The sequence below is a fragment of the Homalodisca vitripennis genome, chromosome 3 (genome assembly GCF_021130785.1).
Source record: "Homalodisca vitripennis isolate AUS2020 chromosome 3, UT_GWSS_2.1, whole genome shotgun sequence".
NCBI classification, from domain to species: domain Eukaryota; kingdom Metazoa; phylum Arthropoda; class Insecta; order Hemiptera; family Cicadellidae; genus Homalodisca; species Homalodisca vitripennis.
The window spans coordinates 175,698,330-175,719,913 of NC_060209.1; the positions used below are offsets into that span (position 1 = coordinate 175,698,330).

A 21,584-nucleotide genomic window follows, 5' to 3' on the forward strand; every position below is an offset into this window, starting at 1 on the left:
AATTGGGATTAATAGACTATTCTTTCATGGTGTTGATCTTAAATCTTTGATTGATCTTTTTGTGTGTCTCATATAACACTTTGTAACTTATGTAAAGGTTTTTTCCTATAGCTTTAAAAGGCTAAATTCTCACAAAAAAATAACTAATATTCCTACTTCCCAGCATCAGGGAAAGCTGAAATTTGACTAATTTGTATCTCATTCTCCAGATAGGGAAACTAAAACATTAAATAAATCATTAATACCTAAAGGGTTCAATTATCCCTTGGTTATTTCTCAATAGGAGTAACAGTAAAGGATTTTGCAATTAATATTAGTTATAGAACAAAATATTTAACAATACGTACTATTTATCTATTTATTTATTTATTTATTTCCAACGGCAGCAGCCAATTTACAAAGACAAGCATAGATGGTAGAATACAGCGGAAAATAAAATTAATACAATCAGATGAAAAATCTACATAAAGTAACAAAATAGGTATACAAAAATTTGATAATAAATAATAAGTATCCAAAGATATAACAAGTTATAAATATCCAAAACATAACAAAATATAAAAATAAAGATTAACAAAAAACAATAATTACTCAAGTATGGAAACAACTCAGAAAATTAATTCAAATAAATTGTACTTTACATAAAAAACAATAAAAAACAACTAAAGTATAGGTAGATAAAACACGTACGTACATAAAACATATATTTTACTGTGCAGTAATGTAACTAAGGAGGATTAGGGGGATAGAATCTCTTCCCAAGAGCTCATAAAATAGAAGTAGATAATTAAAAGTAGATTAGTGTAAGATCCAAACCAGAATCCTACGTTGAGTTAAGTGTACAAATATTTCATTATAGCTGGTTTGGCTTACAGCATTATTCTAAATGCTGACCTAAAATATAACTTACTTCATAGATGTAAGAACGGTGCAGATTACGATGTCACAGTCCAGGACATCAGGTGTAAGATAGTCCTCAAACAAATTCTTCGTCTTGTAGTAGTTACTGTTTTCAACCACTTCCGGAGGTGGCTGAGCTGCCTATTAATCAATCAATAAGACATGATTAATTTTATTACCATAAACTACATATTTGAATAATGTACATGCTAATTGGAAACTACTAAATTAGATCACTTTGTGTATACTACGTATGAGTGCTCAAAATATTAAATAAAGCAAAATTGTCGTTATTATCACTACTCTTGTATTATTTAGGATTGGATAGAGGGGCGAACATTTGATGATAATACATTGAATTGTATAAATGATTTCAATTTTTAACTACATGGAAGAAACTTTGTAAGAAAGTGTGCTCCATAAAGATCTATTATATTAGTCAATAATAATAATAATAAGATACACCTGAGATATAAATAAATTCCAGTTAGCTATTGATAATGAAATCATCTTGAAACTTCCATCTCAAAGTGACCAACTAATGTTGGGAAAAAGAGAAACGGCTGTCGTGGAGAGGGGGGTTTCAAGGGTGACTCCCCGAAAATATTTTGAAAATCATTTATAGAATCAAATCTTTTTCTAGTATTATACCTATATTTTTCAAGTGTTTTTTAGGAAAAGTTTTTATTATTTTCTCTTATTTAAAAGTTGAAAATCACATAAAACTGTATGAAAAGTTTAAAAACTGAAATTTATAAACAGTATACATTTTATAAATTTAATGTAAAAAACTGCATATACACTGGACAAAATAAATGAACCCTTTTCACGAATATTACGTATTGAAGTACAAAATAAATACACCACATTATTAACACAGATTGTTTGCTAATGAACTTAGTTTCCTTGTAAATAGCAAGAGTAGAAACAAAACAACCAATTGAATAATAATTATTAATCAAATAATTTGAACATCTTATAACAGCTAATATTTTACATAGCCTGCAATATAAACCTAAAGTACAAATTGTCGCTTTATACCAACATTACCGTTTATATTATTAGTTATTAATTAAATGTTCAACTAATTTAAGGATAAGTTAATCTCACTCATTGCTTTCATCTGAAAAGACACACCAACTCATTGGTGGAGATTGAGCCAATACTAGATCCAGGAGATGACAGAATAGCACCAAGTTTGTTTGTGGAATCTATCTTTTTCAACAAGTCCTTTCCCATCAAATAAAGCCACAATGTAATAATACGAGTAATAATAATAATGTAATAATAAATCCTATTTGTTTTGCAAACTAATTAGGAATGTCAACCCTCAGGGACGTGCCGGTTGATTGCCATAGTTAATGGCCAAGCCAGCTTGGATTACAGAACACTATGAGCTGACCCTTCTACAAAGTGCAATCTCGACTCGAGCTCTCCGTGATCACACAATGATCATTGTGTTGCCAATAAATTGTGCTAAATGCATGGATTTTGTCATTACATGGTTTGTTGTAGTTATTTTTCATGCACTAGATCACATCAAAATAAGTATTTTGGAAGCCGATAAGCAGAATTTTCCTAACAATTTTACATTTAGATTATACATTGTCGACATACTTATTAACTTACTTAAGAGCTAAACCATACATCGGCATGATGTCGACAGCTTAAGGATTTCCAATAGAATGAACCAACTCCAACAACCAACAGCGATAATAGGGTACAGATAGAGATACAGATAATGAAACACTGAGCAGATACTCATGGCGTTGCACGCGATAACCTATTGAATAACAGGAACGTCGCCTGCATATACTTTTAAAATGCAATAATAAACACTCCTAAGATAACTTGTGGTTACTGGAAGATATTTCAATCTCCATCCATTTCAAAATAATTGGACTTGTAAGTTTAAGTGTTTTGGAGCCCAAAGTCGGAGTGTAAAACAATCTTTATAAATATCAGTAAAATAACTCGAATTATTCTATATAATTAAATAATATTTTAATTAAAAATTTTATTTTAAGTCAGTGGGAAGGAATCCTAAAATCAAAGGTTGTGTGGTTCTTATAATGTACAGAGAATATTATGCAGCCCTATAACTTTTAGTCGGATCTAGGCATATTAAAGGTAGGCCTACACTTTTGTTTCAATGTTAATGTTGAAGAAATTTAAAATAAAAAAAACTCGAACTAGAACTAACTTCTGGATTTTGTGGAGCAGTTCTAGTTTGAATGAATTATATCTCAGACGCCTTAGTTGAGTTTGATGACAAGAACAAAAAGATAAACACATACAGAGATCTGAATTCAGTCGAAGTACGTGTATTTCCAGTGCTTGTAATCTGCTTTTATTCTTATGTATTCAGGTGCAGTAATATATTTTTCATTGTTTCCCCGATCTGGAAAATATATAAATACTAGCTGACCCGGCAATTTTTGTTCTGCCTTAAAGGCAATATCATATGATCACATTTTTTACTTTTTAAATTAGGATAATTGTAAATAAAACAAATATAATTATTCAATGATTCTTTATTCACCATTTATTATAGCACCTTGTGATAAACTAAATTTTTTTGTTTTTTTATTAGGCGCGAAAACAAAGAACGCGGAAGGTCTTCCGACCCGTGAACATGCCACGTATAATTGGCCATGGGAAAAACATGGATATTCGAGATTAAGACTACAAACTTTCAACGATTGGCCTTGTGACTTATTTACAGTCATTGTGAATGCAAGACGGATCGGAAATTGAAGCCGTTTAAACTCAAAAGGCATGTCGGTTGGGATCATCGGGATCCTCGGAATGAGAACTCCCTCACCTTTGAATTTTCCTTTGAGTATTGTGGCGTAAATCAAATTGTTCATAAATTTACTTACCACCAAACGTGTTCCGTTGCACAGTTTTGGTTGGTTTAAGTTTCGAAGCATGATTACTACGGAACCAATCTTTAGTCGTAAATCGTGCGGTGGTAAGCCAGGTACATCCTTATGTCTAGTATTCTGCTGGAATCAATTCTGCTGTTCCCACTTAGTAACACCGAAACAGCAATAACTAAGTCAGGCTCACTAAGCTGGCCACTCTCATCAATGTATAAATAACCAAACTGCAGTCTGGTGATGCTTGCCACTCTGTAACCAAATTCAAATATTACAATAATACGTAAAATTATAAATCTTAATTTTAAGTAACAAAACATATTTCTACAATGGAATGAATGTACAATAGACGTTTTTCATTTTATCGTGTTATTACTGCAAAAAGATTAAATTGGGATTAATAGACTATTCTTTCATGGTGTTGATCTTAAATCTTTGATTGATCTTTTTGTGTGTCTCATATAACACTTTGTAACTTATGTAAAGGTTTTTTCCTATAGCTTTAAAAGGCTAAATTCTCACAAAAAAATAACTAATATTCCTACTTCCCAGCATCAGGGAAAGCTGAAATTTGACTAATTTGTATCTCATTCTCCAGATAGGGAAACTAAAACATTAAATAAATCATTAATACCTAAAGGGTTCAATTATCCCTTGGTTATTTCTCAATAGGAGTAACAGTAAAGGATTTTGCAATTAATATTAGTTATAGAACAAAATATTTAATAATACGTACTATTTATCTATTTATTTATTTCCAACGGCAGCAGCCAATTTACAAAGACAAGCATAGATGGTAGAATACAGCGGAAAATTAAATTAATAAAATCAGATGAAAAATTTACATAAAGTAACAAAATAGGTATACAAAAATTTGATAATAAATAATAAGTATCCAAAGATATAACAAGTTATAAATATCCAAAACATAAAAAATAAAAATAAAGATTAACAAACAACAATAATTACTCAAGTATGGAAACAACTCAGAAAATTAATTCAAATAAATTGTACTTTACATAAAAAACAATAAAAAACAACTAAAGTATAGGTAGATAAAACACGTACGTACATAAAACATATTTTACTGTGCAGTAATGTAACTAAGGAGGATTAGGGGGATAGAATCTCTTCCCAAGAGCTCATAAAATAGAAGTAGATAATTAAAAGTAGATTAGTGTAAGATCCAAACCAGAATCCTACGTTGAGTTAAGTGTACAAATATTTCATTATAGCTGGTTTGGCTTACAGCATTATTCTAAATGCTGACCTAAAATATAACTTACTTCATAGATGTAAGAACGGTGCAGATTACGATGTCACAGTCCAGGACATCAGGTGTAAGATAGTCCTCAAACAAATTCTTCGTCTTGTAGTAGTTACTGTTTTCAACCACTTCCGGAGGTGGCTGAGCTGCCTATTAATCAATCAATAAGACATGATTAATTTTATTACCATAAACTACATATTTGAATAATGTACATGCTAATTGGAAACTACTAAATTAGATCACTTTGTGTATACTACGTATGAGCGCTCAAAATATTAAATAAAGCAAAATTGTCGTTATTATCACTACTCTTGTATTATTTACGATTGGATAGAGAGGCGAACATTTGATGATAATACATTGAATTGTATAAATGATTTCAATTTTTAACTACATGGAAGAAACTTTGTAAGAAAGTGTGCTCCATAAAGATCTATTATATTAGTCAATAATAATAATAATAAGATACACCTGAGATATAAATAACATCCAGTTAGCTATTGATAATGAAATCATCTTGAAACTTCCATCTCAAAGTGACCAACTAATGTTGGAAAAAGAGGAACGGCTGTCGTGGAGAGGGGGGTTTCAAGGGTGACTCCCCGAAAATATTTTGAAAATCATTTATAGAATCAAATCTTTTTCTAGTATTATACCTATATTTTTCAAGTGTTTTTTAGGAAAAGTTTTTATTATTTTCTCTAATTTAAAAGTTGAAAATCACATAAAACTGTATGAAAAGTTTAAAAACTGAAATTTATAAACAGTATACATTTTATAAATTTAATGTAAAAAACTGCATATACACTGGACAAAATAAATGAACCCTTTTCACGAATATTACGTATTGAAGTACAAAATAAATACACCACATTATTAACACAGATTGTTTGCTAATGAACTTAATTTCCTTGTAAATAGCAAGAGTAGAAAGAAAACAACCAATTGAATAATAATTATTAATCAAATAATTTGAACATCTTATAACAGCTAATATTTTACATAGCCTGCAATATAAACCTAAAGTACAAATTGTCGCTTTATACCAACATTACCGTTTATATTATTAGTTATTAATTAAATGTTCAACTAATTTAAGGATAAGTTAATCTCACTCATTGCTTTCATTAGTGATGGGTTATTCGAATAAAAAAGTTATTCGTTATTCGATAGTTTTTTGCCATACAATTAATCGATTATTTTAAAATTATTCGAATAATTTGGGTGAATAATTGTTTTGAATAAACTGTTACGGGTTGCGGCCGTTTGCGTTTAGTTTTATTCGCTCAAATTATTATTCTTTCTTTGGGGGAAGTATGGGACCTGTTTTATTCATTCAGCTGTTTGTAAATGTGAGTTGAACGAATAAATAACACTTATGATTGATCAGTAAGAACAATATTTATCATTAAATTAAAACATTGTATTAATTTTGTTGTTTTAGATATAGAAAATTACGTATTTGTTATTTAAAATTAACCTTATATAGCATTGCACTTAAGATAATAATAATTGCCAATTCATGAAATTAAATATTGAAATTATTAGTAAATTAATATTGATGTATTTTATTCGTTAGTAAAATGTTGGAATTGTTTATTTGACCAGATATGTTTTATTTATTACTTATTTTACTGTTAAGTAATAATGTTAACGGGGTAAAACAAATGTTAGAGAACAAACTTCAGGATTATTACACACAATTTTATTCCTTACATTTTAAAGGAAATTAATAATAAAGGCATAAAATTCAGTGAATATTAAAATATTTTAACAAACAAGAATATGAACAGTTAGTATTGATTAAAAGTAATAAAAACACATAAATTTTTCTGTTAATAATACTTAGGAAAGCAACAAAGAAAACTAAAGTTTAGGTTCAAAAACCAGCACAAAATAAGTTAAATTAATGTGAAAACACACAAATGGAAAGTTCACTCCAAGTTTGAATGTAAAAATAATATGTTGTTAATGTTTTTTGGCTTTAATCGGTTTCTCCGATCATTTACTACTTGTCCCGCAATTGAGAACAGTCTTTCTGACGGAACAGAAAGTGGCGGGCAAACACAAATATTTTTTTTTGGAGATTGTATATTTCAGGCAGTACCTCTTTGTATTTACGGCAAAAGGGTAGAGGATTTTTCCCAACGGTTTTGGTTGAGGAAGTTCTAAGTAATGCCGCACTATTTAGAGCAGTACTTGCGATGGAAGATGATACTTGATTTTTCTTCTTTTCTTCTATCCTCGAATCGACCCATTTCCATAGATGTTGTCTCCTTGCAAGTTTTGTTTTTGCTTGCGTAGCCTGCTCTGAAACAGTTTCTTCTGTCTCCTGAACTTCTTCGATAATTTCCTCTGACGAAGGAACAGAGTCTGATTTATTTTTAATATTAAATTCCACCTCTTCCATGATTAGTTTCTTCTCTGCCCTATCAGCATTTTCTTTCAATCCAAAAGAAGTTTTCATAAATCTCGGATCGAGAAACGTGGCTTTTGAAGCTATTTTATTTTGTTCCCACGCAGAGAACCTCCTATGAATAACTTCTTGAAGCTTGTTTTTTTAAATAAATGGCAACATCCGTTTCTGGCGACAAAGATTTGATGACGTACTGTACGCTTCTGATTAGAGGAATAACCATAGAAATCGTAGGGTAAGTTTCACCCGATAGTTCTTCAGTAATTGTCTCCATAGGCTGGAGGACTTTGACACAATCACTTACAACCTGCCACTCTGAGGCATCGAGGGTTTCCGGAGACTTTTGTAAATGTGACAAAGCAACACATAAGGGTGTTCTTATTTCTAACAATCTATTTAACATTATTAGAGTGGAATTCCATCTTGTAGACACATCTTGTTTTACTTTTAAAAGTGGAAGTTTCATTTCAGTTTTGCGTCTCCTTTAACTTGTCTGCGGCCAAATTGCTACTTTTAAAATAAGTAACTATGTTTTTAGCCTTCTTTACAATTTCTTTGAATGGTGGATTGTCTTCAATTGTGTCAGTAACACAGAGATTCAAGGTGTGTGCAACACAAGGTACGTGTGTCTTTTTTAAGTGCTCATTGACAGCACATTTTATGTTGGACCCATTATCTGTAACAATTGCTGTTATTTTATCAGAAATATTCCATGATGAAAATAACTTTGCTTAATGCACTTGATAAGTTTACGGCAGTGTGGCTGCCAGGAATTTCCTTTGTTTTCAAGAACGACATTTTTTTTTGTTCGTCATTAAAAATGAAATGACATGTCACTGTAAAATACGACTCATTTAAATCCGAGGACCAAATGTCCGTTGTTATACCAACACTCTCAGTTTCACTAAGCATTGATCTAATTGTATGAAGAAATGTCATTGCAAATACTTGGAATGATTGTGTTTGTTAATGTCTTTCTTGAAGGAAGTGTGTACAAACAACGGTTGAAGTTTATTAGAGTACTCTTTAAAACCTCTATTCTCCACTATTGACAAAGGTTGCAGGTCTACACCAATCATTTTAACGAGTGTTCGATCAATAGAACTTTTTCTCCGACTGAGATAATGACGTTTTTTGGGTTACCTTGTGTCAGTTTAAGCTGCCGAGGGCGTTTCTTTAAGGGCTCAGATGACTCCAAAGATGCTACAGAGGCTGAAGAGGATGTAGATTGTGTTGGCTGCAGGAGGAAGATGGTTCGGAGGACATTTCACCACTTTCACAAACTAATATTTGATTCGTTAAAATTTAAAGTGTGTGGGTGTTTAAATTTTAAATGGGACCTCATGTTGCTAGTATTATTTTGATACTTCAAAGATTTTTTTACACAGCCTGCAAATAACACTATTTTGTTCCTTTTGATCAAAAATATTCCCACGCTTCAGACTTTTTCCTGCTCATTTTGAGGAGTCTAACAGTTAACACTATTCACAGCAAATACAGAAAAAACAAAACACAAAATAATACTATAACTTAATCTCAACAACAAACATGTTAAATTAGTCACGTATGTGGTCAGACAAGTGACAAGAACTGAACTGATGTCTGATACTCAAGTAACATTTTAGTAACGAAATATTATATAGAGAGCCCTATTCTAGGAATTGTGGCGAGAGGGCAGGGAAGGAGATGACTCATTTCCGCCCTAACCGCGCGATACGGCGCAGTACCGTGGGATTGGAATGTATTCATATTATTCATTTCAGATTCAAACGAATAAATTATTCGATTAACAAAATTATTCGAATAACAACTATTCGATTAACAAATTTACTCGATTAGCGCATCACTAGCTTTCATCTGAAAAGACACACCAACTCATTGGTGGAGATTGAGCCAATACTAGATCCAGGAGATGACAGAATAGCACCAAGTTTGTTTGTGGAATCTATCTTTTTCAACAAGTCCTTTCCCATCAAATAAAGCCACAATGTAATAATACGAGTAATAATAATAATGTAATAATAATTCCTATTTGTTTTGCAAACTAATTAGGAATGTCAACCCTCAGGGACGTGCCGGTTGATTGCCATAGTTAATGGCCAAGCCAGCTTGGATTAAAGAACACTATGAGCTGACCCTTCTACACAGTGCAATCTCGATTCGAGCTCTCCGTGATCACACAATGATCATTGTGTTGCCAATAAATTGTGCTAAATGCATGGATTTTGTCATTACATGGTTTGTTGTATTTATTTTTCATGCACTAGATCACATGAAAATAAGTATTTTGGAAGCCGATAAGCAGAATTTTCCTAACAATTTTACATTTAGATTATACATTGTCAACATACTTATTAACTTACTTAAGAGCTAAACCATACATCGGCATGATGTCGACAGCTTAAGGATTTCCAATAGAATGAACCAACTCCAACAACCAACAGCGATAATAGGGTACAGATAGAGATACTCACAAGGGCCTATGGCACACTGGAGCGGAAGCCATAGGCCCTTGTGTAACAATATTTCGAGCAAGTGAGTTAGGTAAATGTCGAAATTCGCTGATCTTTGGTTTCATCAGACGAAATACCTGAACCCTGTCCTGACCTGCGCCGGCTTGTCGATCTTCGTAGCGCCGAACTGCGGCTCTGTTAACCTCGGGATGTTTCTCGGTATAACGACGAACAGCATCACGATTGGTTTCAGGATTTTGCTGAGAGTATCGCTTTTTTGCCTCTCTCACTTGCTCTTCTCTAGTAGTTTTCAGTATTTTCGGGCGTCCAGGTTTTATTTTCTTGGGTCTTCCAAAATCTTTAGGTTTTATTGCGGAATTGTTAGCGGTTTCGTGCATTGTGAGGTTTTGTATATTTTCACTGAATGTTGATGATCTAAATGTGAGTCTAGTAATAGAGTACTGTCTTACAGATCCATCAAGAGCAGCATTGGACAACAACAACGAGGCCAAAGCAGGAAAAGTATCACACTGAAAGAGCCGTGCCAGGTTGTTGATATCATTTTCCAAATCATGTGTTCGATTTTCGTTTACTGGATGTGGATCAAATAGGTACAGTTGTTCCTGAGAGCGCCAAAAAGCAACTGTCACTGTTTGTCCAGTAAACAAAAATCCAATGTTTTGACTTTCCACGGCCATCAGAGATTCTAAAACATTGGACAGAGAGATAACACTTTCGCTTATATCCTCCTCTGTCACAGGATATAAGGCATCGTGCACAAATACATTTTCTTCAACGGCTACGGTTTGGCCCTGGATGGAGAATTCGCCTGGAAGTTCATCTGTGCACAAGTACCGATTTCCACCCATACGATTCTGATCTCTTAATGTTCTGTAAATACAGTCACCAGCGATGAGAATCGTATCGATGGCCGTTGAAGAAAACTCAAAACCAAGGGCCTTCCATACAAGGGCACAAGCAGAATTCGAAGTGCACTGAGCGTTTTTGCTCGTAGGAAATAACTGTTCGTCTCCCTGATGGAAGGAGCCCTTCACAACACAAGAGAAAGACATAGTTATGTTAAATAAACTGTAATACAAAATATAAAAGGAACTGTAGTGTTTGTTAAAGGCGAGAAAAGAAAACGGAAAGGAGTGCAAATTCGTATATGAATAGGTAAACTAAGAGGTTACTGTCAAGTGAAAAGAGATTCAATCTGAAACCAATAAGAAAGCGAGAAAATTTAAACAAAAGACGATGTTCACTTTTTCCCTATCTACTAATGTTGCTGTCACCCACCCTTTGCAACTGAACCGTTCAAGGTAGGATAAAAATAATTGTGATTACTATCAACTTAGAATATAGAATAATCTCCAATAAATAAACGATTCAAAACATGTGAAATAATATAAAGGTTTTCCTAACCGGAGCCTGCATATCTTGCCTTCTTACGTACCGTACAGAGCTAGCTGCTCTAAAATAAACTTAAACTAGTAAGACAAAAATGAAGAGGAACTGTAGTGTTTGTAAAAAGTGAGAAAAGAAATCGGAAAGGAAAGGAAAAATCATCATCAATATCAAATCAAAAATCAATCAATAGGGAGACCAGGAGATTAACTATCAACTAAGAAGAGATTCAATCTGAAATCAGTAAAAATGTCTAGAAGCGCTGGAAACACGAAATTTGGCACGTAGTTGGCTTTTACCTTAAAACCACCGGGAATAGTCTGAAAACCGGAATTTTTTTGTTTTAAACCCCTCAAAATAAGTCGAAACACGTTAAAATCGACCAGTAGTTAGGGACAGAGATGTTAGTAAGGGATTGAGCACCGAGCTCTGTACGGTACTCAACAGAGCAAAATAGGCAGACTATGAAAAGTAAAAGTTGTATATTATTTCACCTGTCTGAAATGTAACCTGAATTTGGTTACAGACTGCCAAGCATCACCAGACTGCAGTTTGGTTATTTATACATTGATTAGAGTGGCCAGCTTAGTGAGCCTGACTTAGTTATTGCTGTTTCGGTGTTACTAAGTGGGAACAGCAGAATTGATTCCAGCAGAATACTAGACATAAGGATGTGCCATCCCTGCCTGATTTCACTGAAGAGGCTGGTTCAGAGCTGGCTTTCCCTTCTTCTGAGGTGACATAGCTTAAGATTAGTGCCTAAACTTTTCCTCATGAATCTTGACAGGAGGCGGCCTCTACCCCCAAACTTACCCATCCAGAATATCCTGTCACTTTGGAAGCAGCGCAAAGGTCCTTATAGGACTAGGTGCATTTTTCTAAGCGGCTTGTGCAACGAGAAAAAGGAAAAAAGTTTCTATGCAGCAATATAAGTAGTTACGTAAACTTATAACTATTGGTAATATCAGGGAAGCTTACAGTTATCATGATACCCTGATAAGAGGTTGCGATAGCTTATGTCGCCCAACGTTAAATTACTGGGTCCTATGAAGCAGTATAAGAATTTTTAATAATTGGTATTTTTCATCTCAAGGATGCTTATGTCACACAATGCAATTGATGCAGAAAAGTTTGTAGTTAAAATTAGTGACTTTCATTCAACTTTAAATGTTAATAATCTTACTAGGCTCGAATTAGACTCAATCACTGAACCAAATCTTAGATTATATATATATATATATATATATATATATAATGCCCCAAACGTATACTGCTCTGCCAGTACAGTAATTTTTCAAATTTCAGTACTACCACAGCCACCTTATTCACTAGATACCGAGCGACTTTTTCAGAGAGAGTCAAAACGGCGTTCAAGGGACACCATTTTCAAACAACACAAGATGTCCAAAAAGTATATATCATTGTTGATATAATTTAATTACCATTTTAAATTTCTTTACATTTATAGTTTGAAAGCATAGACTAAGCTTAAAGGAAACAGCTAATTTTGTTTCAACAGTTTCTGCAATCACTGTTAAGCATAGACTTTACTATCCAGAAAATACAATTCAAATTTTTGGTAAAAATTCACCTTTAACTGCAATATTTATCTAATATAAACCATGCTCGTTCTTGATCAGAAGAGCAATGCAGATATCAAAATTACTATCATACGTTTGCTACAAATATAAAGAATGTTATAAAACCAACCTTAGGAGTTTTTTTATTATTTTTTTTACAGAAGTATGGTTCTCAGAACTCCGTGCGTACATATTCTCTCGAAATCGCCAAATCGTGAAATGAATGACGCATTTAATCGAGAATTTGAACGGAAACGTGAAAATGATCACCAGGAATTAGATTTAGTAGTTCAAACAAATGCACCCCTGATGAATCCCCAACAAAAGGAAGTTTATGATAAATGAAGGAAATTGATGATAGAAACGGTGGTTTATATTTCCTGGATGCCCCTGGTGCAACTAGCAAGACATTCCTCATGTCAGCAGTTGAAGCCACGTCCGTGCATTGTGGTTGCAGTTGCTTCTTCTAGGATAGCAGCCACATTGCTAGAAGGACGTCGTACGGCATATTCTGCATTCAAATTGCGGTTAAATCTTCAATCTATTATGCAACATTACAAAGCGCTCCGCTATGGCCATAGTCTTTTACACTACTAATCGTTGACTCAACGACCCTTTCTGAGAAAATAGCAAATAAGACAGGGTCATTTAGTCTACAGGTCGTTGAGACAACGACCCCATTTTGATATTTAAGATTTTCTACATAGGTTCGTTGTGACAACGACCCAGTAAAATAAATGAAAAGGGTCAATTACTCAACTGGGTTCGTAGCAACAACGCCACTTTTTGGCTGTTTAGTTGAATATTTCAAAAGACGGGTCGTTGTCTCAAAGACCCTAAATTATATTAAATGTTTATATTGAGAGAACCAGGTCTTTTACTCAACCATTCTTTGTGTCAACGGACCAAAATGGAGAAATGTATAAGCAATGTGAAGAAGGGTCGTAGCGACAACAACCCATTTTTCAACTAAATGGATAAAATATAGTAAGAGGTTCGTTGAGACAACGACCTACTTTAAACTGTTCAGAGGTTCTTTTAGTCTACTAGGGTCAATGTGTCAAATGCGTACAGCCGGACAATGTGGCGAGATGTTGCCGCGCAACAGTCGTACGGCGCTGAATGTTGCGCTCGTATTGATGTAGCGTACATTATTCTCTTGTCACTAATGTGTAATAATTTGTTTTGTATTAATTTAAAACTATATTAATATAAACCCCTTTCATTACAGATATACTTTATAAGCAGTAATGATAACACATTACGAAGTAAGAGTGATAAAAATGGAATACAAATAAATATTAAAAATGGAAATTGTAACGATAAATAGCAATTCTAAATATCAAGAATATAGATCAAATTAATAATAGTAGATCAAAATTACATATAATTTTGAAAGTAATCAGTAGTTATTTAGCTTGTATACAATGACTTATTAAAACGTAAATGTTCATAATTTAAAACGTACATTACATGCTTTACGAATTAGTTTGATTCTCTATATAAAGTATACAATTCATGTCAAATAAACATATCATTTTTTTAAATTAGTTTATTTGTAATATTTAAAAAAATGAATAGAATTTTAGTGCTGTTCACAGCAAAATTGTTCTTTTATTTTTCGTTCACTCCTCTTCTAATTTCAATACGTTAACTCTATCTGTATCTCTTAATTTATAAATAATTTACTTTGTGGATTGAATAAAGTTGATACTTGAAGTTTTATAAATGCTTCTAATACCTGCACGGAATATTGATATATACATGTTCATACACATTTATGCTTATTAATAATGTTTGAGGTGAAAAAGAAGTCATGGAGAGTTTCTTTAGAGGATTAAGATTTAATATATTAAGATATAATCGTATCTAGTAGTCTAAGGATAATCTTAACTGTAAGAATAGGTTAAGTGGCTACCATCAGTTAACCATTCTTCATTGTAGAAAATGAATTACATGAGGAGAATTACATTTCGACTATGCCGACAGAAGGTGTCGTCAATACATCTTTTAAACAGGAGAATTGAAAATAATCCCTATAAAGTTACATGCCAAATGTATGAGAATGTGACTAAAAATGAATTATGGAATCTAAAAATATGTTAAAAGTTACGTCATAAAACTTCTTTTTCCGTTTCAAACCACCATATAGAAATCATGTGGTACAAAATGTTATTATAATTTTAAAATGCCCCTTCTAGCATTTTGTTATTCTTCTTTGCTAGTTTGTGATTCTAGCATTAGCTCTTAAAATTATGATTCGATGTAATCCCTGGGGTTTATTATTTGATTTGTCAGTTTATAGTTAAATTAAAAGATATAAATACTAAATACTATTTATTATTTTCAAATCACCAGAGATCTAACCATATACTTAGTCTAAAGGAACAAATAATTAAAGAATTACGACATGTTATATATTAACGTTCCAGCTTTAATTAAGGGCTCTGTACTACAAGAGTCCACTGCAAAAGGGCTATGGACTTAGACCTCAGTATTCTACCCATTGACCTGAAATTATTTATTAACAATTCATTAATAGTGGAATCTTTGAAACTGATCAAGCAAGCAAAATTTCAATTATTTAAATAGTGCAAATAGAAATGTTTCACTTCCGACTTCAGAATTCTAAAACATCTTTACTGTCACGTGTAATTAGTGTAAAATGGATTTATACGTGGAATTTTCTTTCATAACACCATTTATGTCGGAAATGCCTGCTTTGCCATTAAAAAGGATGTCTCCTTGACGCATCTGTCATGCGAGCAAAATTGCGTGTGAATCTAAGGGTATCAGTGAGGTTAGCTAGTGTTACATGCAACAAATTGTACTCATATTTTAATAACAACCACTAAACGTGAAATTGTTAAAATATAACCAGCATAAATAACAAATAAAATATATTAATTGACAACAACAATTAACATTGAGTATTGATACAATTGTATCACTTAAATTATTGAAAAATGCAGTAATAGGCTAAGTATTGAGCCTTTTTAACCGTTACATACATATGCGGTTATTTTAGTAATTGAGCAGTGAAAACACGTTTGGGTGTGTATAATTTAGTCAGTAGGTTATTTCAGTCAGTGTATTTAGTAATACAAATAAAGCGAATTTCTCTCTCATCAACTACGAAGTAGACAAATGTCTGGCTATATCTCGTCCAGCTTCCCGACGTTAATAGTAATTTTAGAAGTACGGTTTTCAATCAATATTTTTCTAATTACATTCTCTTTAAATTAGATTATGTTACTTCCCTTGATACACTCGTCATTTCCAAACACAATCACCAAAATGTTAAAATTTATACGTTTAACAGTTATAATTTTATGTTTTGTACTTTAATTATTTTATTTTTTACCAATTGAAAAACACTACATAAATACAGCATGTTTAGCATATTTTATGAAAATGTTTTAAATATAACTAAACCTATAGTATTATGTAAAGAAAAGAAGTTGGAAAATGGCTAGAAAACGAAAATATCCCCCAATAACATAAATTTTAAAATTATTACCTTTAACAGTTAACTTACTCTCTGCAGTTCCCTCGAAAATAGTAAAAAAGTTGACTAAATAGATAAACATTTCAAATATTTTTGTTTTAATGTTGCAATGTTAAAGGCGTTTTAACAAATAACTTTTCCTTTCTTAAAAAGTTTACTGTCAATAACTATATAAACTAATTATGTCAGATAGTATATATAAATTATTTTTATTTTAATATTTATTCCAAAATAACATGTGTTTGTTTATAAAAAGCTCATGCTAATAGCTAGTTTGTGAAAATGCTTATGTCTGCAGTTTGGAAAAAACTTGGAAAAGTATTTATGTGTTTTCGGATAATGTTTCGCTATTTAGAGTTGGATCTATTAGTATAGATGAAATAAAATAGTCTTCAAAATCTGTAATAATGCTTACACCTGTTTCATAAATAAGCAATTAAAGTATAAAGGTGTCTATTGGCCGAACGCAGTAAAGCCTATGAGGGCTGGAAAGATATAATTTATTTCTGTTCACAGGACATCTTGAGAACAAACTGAAATTATATTATATATAATAGATATATACATTATAGGATTAGATAGCCCAAAAATATATAAAACGCTGCAATAAATATAAGATATAGGGTCTTTTTCGTTTAAGGGCTAGCACAAAAGACCCTAGCTTGCCTATTCAAAACTCAGATAACGCGATGCTTGCCCGCTGCTTGCTCTTTTAGAAAAAAAATTAACTCGAGCTTGTAAAGTCCAAGCCCAGATCACGCCATGACTCACAAAACGCAGACAGAACTAACGCAGGTTTCATTACAGGCAAAAGATAAGCGGCGCGCGTTTATCACTGATAAGATAAGACGAGTTTATACTAGAAGTAGTACCTGGACTACTGCCCTAGGAACTAATAACATACAAAAAAAAAAAAAAACGATTAAATGCAATGTCAGTCAGGTATAGTATGTTTGTAAGGTGCTGGCCCTTAAACGAAAAAGACCCAAGATATACATACTCGTAATACGGGTAACTACGAACTAGTTGTGCAAAGAAACAAACCATTCTTTTAGACACTTTTAATAGAACAATATATTTTACTGTTAGCCTACATTGTTTTAAAACGGTAAAGATACGATTAAAATGGTTTTACAAAAGCACCAACAATTGCTCTACAAATAGGACATGTTAGTGGCAGGCGTATATGTGTTGTAAAAATAGTTCCATCGCCATTTGTGACCTGATGAAATGTTTCATCCTCGGTCATAGAGACGGCGCACGGCCTGCACACTACATTGTGTCCACAAGGTGTGGCCATCCTGGTTGCCTTCATTGTAAGACACACGTTGCAACGCGTGTCTCCACTTCCTGGTTCTGAAGCCCCTTCGTCGTTTACAGCGAGGCCCATTTTTATTTCGCTAATCTGCCGCTCGATTTCATGAGATGTCATGAATTCAGTAGTGTCATTGATGGTCGGCACGAGCCTGTAATTTATGTACCGCGATGGTCTTACGTCGGATTGTGCTCGCTGCATCTCAGCCAGTGGCGGAGTCACATCTGAAAAATTGCATGAGAAAATGTAGTTCAACTATGTCAAAAGCAATCTTAACAAAATAATCCCTAAAGAGCTGTTGACATTTTCAGCTGAAGTTTGACATATAGACCGAAATATCTGTTTACATTTAAATGTTTTAAAATATTAATACAGTGCTTGAACAGGGAGCAAATACAAAGTTAATAATATATAACTTTTACTCCAGATTGCATCAGTGACAAATTTAAAGCATCTATTGAATTGTTAATATTATTTAAAAGTAAATGCTGTAAATATTTTTAAATGCTGTACTACTTGGCATTGATATGGTATATGGAATTTTAATAATGGCTTAAGCAAAAACAGATAAACAAAAACTAATATGCCTCAACGATCCATTTTTTCCTAGATAAGAGGCCGATAAAACGAGACTTCACAACGCAAAACCTTATAAACGATTATTTTAGAATGTTGTTTGAACTTAATAAGGATTTTCCTCTTATGCCGGAAGTAGGTAGGGATTCCCCCAACACCGTAAAAAAACAAACTCATCTATGGCACTGGAAAAAGCTTAGGCTGAAAGTAAATTACAAGGGCCGGAAGTAGTCGCTTTCAGACTGAAGTAGATTTTCGAGAGTTACTAAACGAAGGTTGCCATTTACAAATATATAAAAACAGGAGAGTTTTACAGTGCAAATTGGAATTCCGTAAAGTAACCAAAAAATAAATGAGTTTAAATAAAGTGAGGATATTATGCGATATAAGTAAAATTCTCAAAAACGTATCTATTCGCCTTTGTTGATGAAGCTAGTTGGACGAAAAATAGTCTTTAGTTATTATGTTTGATTTATCTTTGTACTACTGAATTAATTGTTTTATCGAAATTATCTATTTGCACTAACCTTCAATTTGGTGGTTACCTCCTCTTCTACCTCTGGTCCTTCGGCCCCTTCCTCTTCTACTGCTCGTCGGCCTACGTGCTCTAGCTTCCGGTAGACCCAATACATTAGCACCGTCGATTTGGTTTGTGTTTTCTAATAAACAATGAAATTTGCTACTTATAAATTATGTTGAAAACTTACGTTAGCAAGAATGGTTGTTACTTTCAAATGATGAATGAAATTAAAACAGGCAATAATGATTTAAATTATTGGTCACATAGCTGATTATACTAACCTTCAACTTGATAGATGTTTTCTCTCCGACGCCTTCCAGCAACATTAGGCTCCAAAACCTCTTCATCAAAAACTTGATTCTGCTCCCCTGGGTTCTCTACAAAAGAGCAACATAACCGTATTTATGCATACTTTCTTTCTCCGTATTGGTATATTCCGTATACATTTTATTCCCACTATTTGTATAAAATGAAGTAAAAATCAATTTTAAAATGTAACTATCGAAAAAAGTTAATTATGAAAAGCTGGATACTGATTACATGAGAATTATAATGTTGATGATCTCTTATGTACAGCCACATAGTATAAATATGATACAACCTACTTTATATATTTAAATAACTTTTTTATATTAAATTTTATTATGAATATAACCAAATGTTATTTAATAAACAATTACCCTCTGAAGGCACTGTATGATTTGGAAGACAGTCACCAAGAGAAACAAGTTGTTCATCTTCTGCACCTCCAACTGTTGTTAGTGGGCGTTGCACACCAACGTGGTGACTCATTTCACTTAGAAATCCAAATACAGATATTTGGCCAAAGACAATTCGTTCTTGAGCATTCATGAAGGTTCGATCTTGAAGAACCCATTTCCTCTTCCTGTACTGGATGAGCCTAATTCCTTTCTGTAATCTAGCGTAGTCACGCACCGTAGAACCAGCAACACCACGTAACGCCTCTGTCACATATACTTAAAATGATAGAACAAAATCGTATATGTGGGGAAAAAAATACCAAATAGGTAATACACTAATAAATTATAATAATACACGAATGCTATATAAACTTGTATCAGCTAACACTTAGAACCCTTCGCACTGTTAAATTACAGTTATTGATTGAATTCTTTATTTCATAAGAACCATTACCCAAGTAAGTACTTAATTTCTACATCCGTATATACAGACATAAAATATATTTGCGTACAATCCCCACATCCTGTTTTAGGTCTTTAACATGTAATTTGTTAACTAATACATATAGTAGGGACACTTTTACTTGATGTATCACAAAGAATAGATCTGTCTTATACAGTTGAGAACTGAACGTTATACAGAACTAAATATCAGTTGTGTTGCCACTGGCTTCTGAATTTAAATGACAACTAAGTACACAGTTTATTGTCGACTGAGCATTACGTTATTTGATTTATAGGTCTAGTCGTTTTCTAATTTTGTACTATTCTTTAGTGAGGATTTCTAAAGGTAAGTTAATTTACTGTACCTCTCTAAGGAATGTCAGAACCTGCATCCTGTTGAGGAGAGGCTTGGATTTTCTAACCCTCAACGAATTCTGCTCCAGAGATCTCACTGTGGGCACACTGACCTGGAAGAATGGAGGTATAGTGCAGAGCACAATTGTAGGCTCCGTATACTTGCCATATGATGCCAGGGAACTCCCTCCATCAAGAGACCTAGAGCTCCTGGTGGAAGAAGCACAAGCCAGACGTCAACAACTTCTTCTAGGTTGTGACGCCAACGCCCATCACTGCTGGATGGGGCAGCACCAACACTAACCCTAGAGGTGAGGCACTTTTACAATTTCTTCTAAGTAGGGACCTATTTATATGTAATAAAGGTAACCGCCCTACGTTCGCAACACGAATTAGACAAGAAGTTATTGACATAACAATCTGCACACAAGGAATACTTGGAATGGTTGATAAGTGGCACGTAAGCGAAGAGGCCTCATTATCGGATCACAGGTATATCCTCTTTAACTTGCAAGATGAGGCTGCAGAGGTCCTCTATCGTAATCCCAGGAGGACTGACTGGTTGGGATATAAGTCTGACCTTCAGTCACAGTTGGGATCGGTAGGCGGAAGGGTGCGATGCTTCACAGACATAGATCAGATAGCTTCTGACCTGCAGAATGCTATAATCAATAGCTTCCATGACAATTGCCCATTGCGACGGGGGAAGAGTCGAACCAATAGTAAGTGGTGGACTGCAGACCTCGCTCGCAAAAGGGCTAATGTCAGGAAGCTGTACAATCAATGCAAAAGGAGCCGTATCTGGGAGTCCTATCATAGAGCTCTAACAGAATACAGCCTAGCAATTAAAAAAGCAAAACAAAGTTCCTGGAGGCAGTTTACACAGAAGGTAAATGAGTTAAGCGCGGCAGCTAGACTGCAACGCTTGCTAGCCTCAAGTCCAACCGGTCACTTGGGATCTTTAAGGTCCCAGGGAGGTCAACACACTTCCGGGTCTAGTGATAGCCTCAAACTTCTCCTTGAGACTCACTTCCCTGATTGTATCTTTGAGAATGACGACACTGGAACGTCTGGTAATCACGAGGCAGGCTCACGGCCAAGAGCTTGTCGTGGTAGCTGGGCCATTGCCAGAAGGATTGTCACTCTCTCTAAAGCCAAATGGGCAATTTCTAAATTTGCCCCTTTCAAATCTGCAGGAGGGGATGGAATCTTTCCGGCCCTGCTTCAACAAGGGCCGGAGAATCTCCTTACCCTTCTA

At 33.6% G+C, this 21,584-nt stretch overlaps 1 protein-coding gene across 1 annotated transcript; it reads right to left on the reverse strand.

The window, feature by feature from the left end:
• Positions 1–17,538: 17,538 nt before the first annotated feature.
• Positions 17,539–19,650, reverse strand: LOC124358772. The gene is made up of 5 exons (XM_046811069.1): positions 19,508–19,650; positions 19,109–19,204; positions 18,835–18,966; positions 17,752–17,955; positions 17,539–17,716 (listed from the first exon to the last, which is right to left on the reverse strand). Exons 1-5 carry the CDS (start codon positions 19,617–19,619, stop codon positions 17,652–17,654), a joined length of 609 nt encoding a protein of 202 aa, XP_046667025.1. The 5' UTR covers positions 19,620–19,650; the 3' UTR covers positions 17,539–17,651.
• Between the last annotated feature and the right edge of the window lie 1,934 nt (positions 19,651–21,584).